Source organism: Triticum dicoccoides, chromosome 1A (assembly GCF_002162155.2).
Source record: "Triticum dicoccoides isolate Atlit2015 ecotype Zavitan chromosome 1A, WEW_v2.0, whole genome shotgun sequence".
Lineage (NCBI taxonomy): Eukaryota > Viridiplantae > Streptophyta > Magnoliopsida > Poales > Poaceae > Triticum > Triticum dicoccoides.
The window spans coordinates 134505993-134514631 of NC_041380.1; the positions used below are offsets into that span (position 1 = coordinate 134505993).

General features: G+C 44.0%; 1 protein-coding gene and 1 long non-coding RNA gene across 2 annotated transcripts; both read left to right on the forward strand.

Annotated features, from left to right (window-relative positions):
• The first annotated feature begins 3283 nt into the window (after positions 1-3283).
• On the forward strand, positions 3284-3962 carry LOC119273634 (tubulin beta-1 chain-like). The gene is made up of 2 exons (XM_037554761.1): positions 3284-3460; positions 3562-3962. Exons 1-2 carry the CDS (start codon positions 3284-3286, stop codon positions 3868-3870), a joined length of 486 nt encoding a protein of 161 aa, XP_037410658.1. The 3' UTR covers positions 3871-3962.
• Positions 3963-4372: 410 nt separating this feature from the next.
• Positions 4373-6727, forward strand: LOC119273745. Its single transcript, XR_005134979.1, has 3 exons — positions 4373-4632; positions 5672-5761; positions 6523-6727. It is a non-coding gene; the product is annotated as an uncharacterized LOC119273745 (long non-coding RNA).
• The last annotated feature ends 1912 nt before the right edge of the window (positions 6728-8639 follow it).

An 8639-nucleotide genomic window follows, 5' to 3' on the forward strand; every position in this document is an offset into this window, starting at 1 on the left:
GTATCCTTTTTCCTTTATTGATTGTTCCCCACTGAATTTCATATGACTGCCTGTCTGGCCCTGGGGTGGGTTGCGTCACTGTATCCACATTCTGACAAATTGTACCTTATAGTTTCATCCTTATACTAGCTCCAATTCTTTTCATATCTGCTGACTTAGCTGAGTGGCAAGTTATCATGATTGAGATATATTCCTGTCTCACAAGTCCAAGAGTGATTCCCGGTAGATATGCCATCCAGCACTGGCAACCTTCCATGAAGTTGTGAATGGATTTTCTAGTGGACACCCAATCTTTTTACTCCTTGCATTGGGTTTCTCATCTAACTATAGGTCCTTCGGGTTCAAAACAGTGTTGTGGATCATAACTGTTCTTTCTAACTGATACTGATTTCTCGCAGAGTTTTTGAATCATCTTGACTGCCTCCACTGCCTTGAGTGTCAGATCCGTACCAAATATTTGACTGTCTCCTGTCGTGGCCAGCATAAAGGGGTACGGCCTTATATGATAGTATCCACAGATTTGATTGGCTGTGGTGCTGGCAGAAGAATTTTTTGTTCATGACAGGATATCCTTTGATGATTCTCATAAGTGAGGGAACATGTCTCAAGACCGTTATTCACCCTTCTGATTATTCATTCTGTCGGTGTGTCGATGGGGATAGTAGGCTGGGTGATACTTTACCATAGTCGCTGGAATCAAACTGCTGAGCTGGCATTTGGTCTGACATGACAGACTTGGATAGTCGGTACTGACAATTCTGACCATAACAGTTGGTTGAATGGGTTACCTTGATATGAGGTCCTTACCAGAGTGGAGTAGACCCCTTAGGTGTATATCCATGATGATCGATACTGAATCAGACTATCCTGAGTGTTTGCACCATGTTGGTCATGCAATTATTATCATACCTATATTGCCGGGTTTGCTCCTTCATTATTGGCCTCTTTGTCTGGATCCTTTGCTGAGAGGAGCTTAACCATATATATATTCTTTGTGGGACCATAGGTACTGTCAGGGGGAATATTTCGACATGCATACCTTTATCCTCATCTCCTGACATGGTAACATGGCAGGTTCATCGCCTTTCAAGTTTTAATTGTAGGAAATGATCATCTGAACCCTTGTAGGAAATCGGCAAATAAATAAGTAGCCACCAGAACGCTCTTTACAACTCAGATCTGGGACGTCACTGAAATAACTCAACCACGGCTCAAGACGGCCGAAAAGCATCTCCGAGCATGAGACCGTGTTGATAAGAAGAATGTGACAGGTCCCTAAGACGTCCGAAAAGCAGCTCAGAGCAAAGGGCCACTGTCACAAAAAGAAATTCAACAGTTGTATGAGACGGCTGGAAAGCAGGTCAGGACTCATGACAGTTGTTGAATAGAGAAATATAAAGTTGGCATCCACCCCGGTCAGCCAAAAATAGCTCAGAACACAGGTGTGGTGCCGTTACCAGAGAAAAGTCGACAAGGGCTCATCAGGATCATATTCCAGGTTAACGGGTACTTGTACAGAGCTCAGTGTTGTCGTCAATCTTCATAGTCCTTTGTCACACTAAGGTGTATATCTGACTTCCTTCTTTTAACAATACTCCTGTGGTGGTCAGATTCATCATTGTTCGAGTGACTTGCAAGACCTTGGTGGTATGATCACCGCATATATATGAGAATTAGATTCCCGAGGAAGACTTGTGTTCTGACTGATTCTTGCTTCTGAACAAACTTTTGCAGATCATATTCTTGGGATTTACAGCTTAATGTTGTCAATTCACGGTGTAATCTTGCACCAATGCCATACCGAGGACGATTGGATGGCTTATGCTTATGCCAGAAGCTTTTGCGGTTTCTTACTACAGAAGACAGAGTACCTTGCACGGGAAGTCATCCATGTATCGTACTGAGGAAGCTAGAGGAATCTTGCACTAGAAGCTTCTCTGGTAGCTTGCGAGGGAAGACTGGATTGCTTACACTAGAAGTTTCTCATTGTGATATGCGGACCGATTACCACATCTATATCACTTTAATATTTCTGTTGTTGATTACTTGCACACAATTTATCTCCTTATTGATTGGATCATTTCTGCTATGATGAGTGCAAACTGAGGGAGACTTGATTATCCATACTGTTGTGAGGAGTGCACATTAATGCAAACTTGATGGTCAGCATCATGGTCATATATTCTCCATTCACTGCAATGGGCTGAGAATTCCATTTTGTTTAACTGAGTTTCCAAATACTTGAACTCCTTACTGATTCTTTGGGTCCAATGTCGGTTGACGAGCAACTTTAATAAAGGGAAAATATGTAACACCGAAGGCCCAAAGAAAAAAGCAAAAGAAATGACAAAAACAAAATAACACAAAACATACAAATAATCTTTATCTTTTCTTTACCTACTAATAAACCAGCTATTGCTTCTGGTCGTCCATCGTGGTTGTTTTGCAAAAAAGCCCCTCGATTTACAGGAAATCAACCCGCAGTCGCTGTTTTAGTGGCACCCAGAAAAAATGTTTCACTTTTACAAAAAAAACCTATAGGCATTTCAATTCAGTCCGCAGTCCTTTCCTTCCTCTTATCCACTCTGCGCCGGTGGCTACGCCCATTCCGTCGTGCGCCGGCGGCCGCCGTGCCTCGCACCGGAGGATGGAGTGCGCTCGCCGGGAGGATGGATGGCGCGGAGAGGCGCGCTCGCGCCTGAGCTCCTGTGCCCGTGCCTCGCGCCTCCTTGCACCGCTTCGACGGCCTCACTCGCCACACGCCATCGCCGGCGACCACAAGCAGCGACCGTCGCACCTCTCCGCGCGCCACCCCGAAGCCCCAGCCACGCTGCGCCGCCGTCCCTCACAACCCCGACCTCTTCTATCGACCTTGCCTCTCCGGGCGAACAAACCGTGTCGCCAGAGGCGGCCTCGGCCACCATGCTTGATCTGACGGGCGCCGACCGCACGGGGCTCATCTCCGAGGTGTTCGACGTGCTAGACGACATGAGCTGCAGCGTCGTCGATGCCAGGGCATGGTCGCATCGCGGCCGCCTCGCCTGCCTCGTCTACCTGCGGGACGAGGATGTGGACGCAGCCGGTGTGGAGCACATCGAGGCCCGCCTCTCCCCCCTCCTCCGCGGAGACTTGGAAGCCAGTGGCGGCGCCGTGGCTGCCGTCCCCGCCGGCTCCATCCCGCACACCGACCGGCGCCTCCACCATCTCATGTATGCCAGCGGCGACCAGGAGCGTGTGTTCCCAACTCCCTTGGTGCGTGCTCATGTATGTCGAGCCCGACACCATGGGCTCCATGCACACGGGGCCCTACGGCCAGATCTTCCGCCTCGACAACTTTGTCTTCGGCCAGTCCGGCGCCGGCAACAACTGGGCCAAGGGCCCCTACACCGAGGGCGGGGAGCTCATCGACTCCGTCCTCGACGTCGTCCGCGAGGAGGCCGAGAACTGCGCTGCCTCCAAGGTACTTTCCCCTTTCTTGAGGAGTCACTCCAGTTACTTCGTTCCGCAGATTCTGGCCAGCGATTTTGACTTTTGTTCATGTGCTTGTCATGAGGCTTCCAGGTGTGCCACTCCCTCGGCGGGGGCACCGGTTCCAAGATCAGGGAGGAGTACCCGGGCCGGATGATGCTCACCTTCTCCGTGTTCCCATCTCCAAAGGTCTCTGACACGGTGGTCGAGCCCTACAACGTCACTCTCTCGGTTCACCAGCTGGTGGAGAACGCCGACGAGTGCATGGTGCTGGACAACAAGGTGCTCTACGACATTTGCTTCCGCACCCTCAAGCTAACCACACCTAGCTGTAAGCAAATCTGTGACATCAAGCTATATTACCTGCCTGTACTTTTTTACCTGCCTGTACTTTTTTACTAATGTGAATGCTAAATGAATAAAAGAGATAGAGGATTAATACACTGACTCTGGCTTGGCAACTTTATATTGGTTTCTTGACCGAGATTCTGGTACAGATGGAACAGTGATTTGTGATAGTCTAGCGATTAGTAGAAAGCTAACTGTAAAATCATGTGCTTTGCAACTCTTGTCATAATCATATACATAGGATTAGTTCAGTTTAAAGCAGGGATTCAGATTGCTCTACTGTGGCACACATTGTCAATTAGTTAAGTGAGATCAAAATAGAAGTGCAGATTTGGTGGCGAAACATTCTATAGGGGAGCAGTTAACCGGTTTGTTGTTACAAGGTGCTCTAGTTTTTTTAGCACACCAATTGGCTGCACATTGTACTTCTAATAGTGATTTTTTATTAACGTGAGATCTAAGCTCAATAGTTCGCACAACTTGGGAGGCAATCCTGAAAAGGAGGAGAGCACTTGAAATAGGCTTAGTGAAGAGAATTTGAGATGGCACGTCCCAGGGAATTTCAAGGGTGAGGAAGCTGAGTGAACTGTTTTCTGCTGACAGTAGGTGGTGGAATGAGGACACTCTCCAAGAGAACTTCTTAACACCAGACATCTGGGTGATAAAGAAGACCCCTCTTGGAAAATTGGACCAGGATATGTGGGTGTGATCCAGAATTTTATGCCTATCAGGGCTAACTTGCACCTCCATCCCTACGCCCCTTTGATTACATTTGCAATTCAATATGCAAATAAGCTGGATGCTTGGATGCCCGTGGTGAGTGAAGTATGGATTTAGTCTGTCGGTTAAGCTGACTAACTGTTTCAAAATCTTGAACTAATGTTTTTTGTGACACCTGAACTAAAGTTGGTCATGCTAACAAAACCTTCAACTTATTAGAACAGAAATTGTAACAACAGTTTAGCTTATTGTTCTGTGAAGTAACTACTATTGTACCAGAAAATTTTGTGCACGTTCATTCAATTACAGGTTATCCGAGCCTGCTTGCACTTGCAACTGATCAATGCCGATCCAGTTGTTCTCAGGATAGATAAAAATCAGTTCTTGTTCATTATAGAGGTCATCCAACATAAATAAGATTTTTAAATCTGACACAACATTTTTATTGTACAATTCAGTCTGAAAGATAAGAACAAACTTATCTGCCACTATAGAGGGAATCAAACATAAAATAGGTGACATGCAGATATTGACATACGATTACATTTTTATGGCATTACTAATCCAGTTATGGTTCCATTGTTGTCGCACACCGAACGTTCAATGAATTTCTTGAAGAAAATGTATGGAGTCTTTTGTTGTGTGCTTCAACCAGGTAAAATCCTATTGGTTATTCTAATCATACGATCTTCCGAGCCAATTTTGTGAGCTTAGTACAGTAGGATTCTTATTTTTTAAGGCTTCCCAGTAGATATATTGGAGCTGCCCCTTCCTCTTCTACTGTGCTATCTCTACTTCTTTCCCTTCTACTTGATAGTCAAAAATTTAGTACATCTCCATGCTCATGGTTCTTCAGCATATATAGTCTACTATGTAATTCTCTGTGTAACCCATTTAACTCTGCAACAGCCACTAAAATATATCTGTAAGCTTGCATAGGAATAATTCATTTTTTTATTGTTGTTTGGTTATTGTGGTTCACAGCCAATTTCTTTAGGCTTTAAGCATATGGTAGGATTACACTAACAATCCGAGTAAATAGTATTTGGTCCTTTTGATCATGTTTCATGGAAATAAATATGTTTCCTTGTGGTGCAATTTGTTTCCTGCAATTGGTAACTCAACTTTTTTGCAGGGAGGTAACTACATTTCTTCCGTTGCTGAAAAAGCTGAGGTGAATTCTATGACAGTGAGGGTTGATGATAGGAGCACAAGTAATTCTGATGTAAGTGTGACAACCTTGTGTACTATTCTATCCTGGTCTTGCTTTTATTGTTGCACAACTTCTCTGATCTTCCAGTAGATTTGTTCAGTCGGTGTGGTCGTTAGGCTTAGTTTAGACATCTTTCTATTTTGAATCTGTGCTTATACTGTTTGTCATCTAAAAACTACACTCAGTATACATTATGTCTAGGAAATAATCATCACGTACTGACATCACTCTGTACTCCTTCCGTTACATAATTCTTGTCGTGGTTTTAGTTCAACATTGCATAACCTTCTGGTTTTCTTGAGGTACTGCTCAGTAACTTTTTTTACCTCATGCATACAAAGATAGAACAAGAGTCACTGGATTAAGAATTCGAACTTTCAGAAGTTCAAAAAACAAATCTGCATAGTCTGTGGATGGGGATGGAAGGAAAGAATTGCGATTCTAATGTGCCATTGACAGTGGCGGGCATTAATTGGGGAGGCGGAGATAGCAGCTTGACATGCATGATGTTTGATTAGAATCGTGGTTACTTGGTGATGCTTTTAGTTTGCTAGAACTTTTTAGCCTGAAAGAATGCAAAATGCATATACACTGGGATTAGGAATCCATTAAGTTATCTTAGTTTCTCTTTCTGGTTTGAGTTTAGTATTTTTTTTCTTCTTCATGCATTTAATTTGCTGTGCAGGTGTCTTACATAAGATGCTATAAGGATTACATAACTTTCTTTATCGATCACAGTACCGACGGTGGCAGGCCATGCTTTCTATCTGCAGGTCTCCAACTAAAAGTCTAACTGCAGGAGTATGTAGAATCTTCTTTACTTAACTAGCTGATACTCACGGACATATCGTGAAGCACAAGCAGCCTTGCAACCACAAACCTTGCAGACTTCTCTTTTCATATCCAAACTTTGCAAACATTTCATTCATGTTTTTAAACTTATTCTGCGTTTATTTTAGTGCACCAAGAAAAAATAAATTTGTGACCATTTGTGCTTATCTACTACTGCTTTGAGTTTTTTTTTCTTTAAAGCTTTGATAGTATATGTGTAGATTTTTAACTATTTTTGTTACTATTACAAATTTAGTTACATTTCTCAAAATAAAAGAAAATACTAAATTTGTATGAACATGTAGATCTTATGAAATTTGATTTCATGGTAATTTAGTTACATAAATTATTAAACTCTCAAAGAGCATGTATATGCAACAATCACAATGTATGTTTCTCTCGAAAAGCGATAATTCAACCAGTGGCAACACAAAGGCATGTTCACCTTATAGAGAATGAGGATAACATTGTTTCCGACGTTTGTCAGAATTGGATATAAGAAGTCGCTCGTAGTGGCACGTGGAGCAGGATTTGCGTTTTGTTTTTCGCCCGGTGCAACACATGGGCATTTGTACTAGTAATATAATTAATCAAGCAACATCACATATTACTGCTACTCACAATAATAATATGCATGCATACCTAAGCACACCAATCTCACAGAAACTCCGGTATTACGGTCTAATATGTTGTGGCGGTGTGCACGAAAGTGAATCCATGTGTGGAAGGAGTTGGCGTAACCAAGGCTACACCAAGCACTGACTGAACACTCGATGGATACGGAGGCGAGGACAGTCTTGGTGATCATGCGGTGGAACACAAAGGTCACGACCACATCATCATCAAGCGTACGAAAGGGAATCACACATGTCCAAAGAACGGGATGACAAGGTAGGATAGCGGTGGAAAGCAGGGCTTGCTGACATTGCCCTTTTCTGATAACAAAGATCACTAAGAGTTGCCAAACGGACGGCATGAAGGGCCCGGTTCGTGATAGAGACAAGTATGTCATCGAATCGATATGGGTGGATGGCGGAAAATATATGGACGCGATATCTGAGCATAACTCCGGCAAATGGTGTCTGGAACACTTGGTACCAGGGCATCACTCTGCTGGGACAGAGGTGACGCAAACATCGAAGAGCAGGGATGCAGATAGGGAAGATGCAGGCAACAGATCGAAACCGGTACATCCTACACTCACAAGATCACTATCAATGACCAGATAATAATCTATATGCATGCTATGCAACAAGAAAATGCAACAAACAAGTGCAACAAACCAACTGGGCTCTATACTACCGCTTTCCAACGCTCGTGCGGGCTAGGGTGTCCTACAGCCAGACCTACTCTGATACCAAGCCTTATGGCACCCTGGCTCAGAGAAACCGGAACGCCCCATATTCCTGCCCAAAGATCAAGGAGAAGTCTTCTAGAATACGGCCCTGCTTAGCATAGAAAAAATCAGCTCTTTATTACAAGCTATATGGATACAAGGCGATTACATCAGCATGGCGACACTACGCCTGCCACGGTTGCCCCATGCAAGCAGCAGAACAACATGAAGCAACGGAATGACTCTAGCAGCAGAACAGCGGCAACGATGATGAACTCCACTCCGCAGGGACTCTGGATGGAACGCATATCCTAGCTGGCAAACAAAGGAATCCACGACAAACAAGCACACAAATCCGGCATGACCTGCAAACTGGCATGACACGCCAGGTCAGTACATTGAATGTACTTGCAAGCTCACAACAACCAAGAGCAATCAAGAGAGACAATAGCATGGCAATTACAGGTTAAGAAGGATTAATATGATATCAACAGATCAATCATAGCATTCGCCGGAAAGGGTTCTCCCTTGAAGGGGGATGATTAGGGGCAAGGGCAAAATGGTCATTTGCATAGTATGAACACCTTATGAAAATGGTACCAATATGACGGGCTCGACGAGACGAAGATGTGGGCTTTGGAATCACCATATTCGGAGTTATGGTTGCGGAGATACGCCCGTGTGTTCGGTAGGTAGAAAATAAATAAAAAGTATTCTTTTTCT

Coding starts and splice junctions, on each gene's coding strand:
- LOC119273634 (XM_037554761.1), top strand. CDS start 3,284: ATGGGCTCCATGCACACGGGGCCCTACGGCCAGATCTTCCGCCTCGAC. Junction 3,461..3,561: donor AGAACTGCGCTGCCTCCAAG/GTACTTTCCCCT, acceptor TGAGGCTTCCAG/GTGTGCCACTCCCTCGGCGG.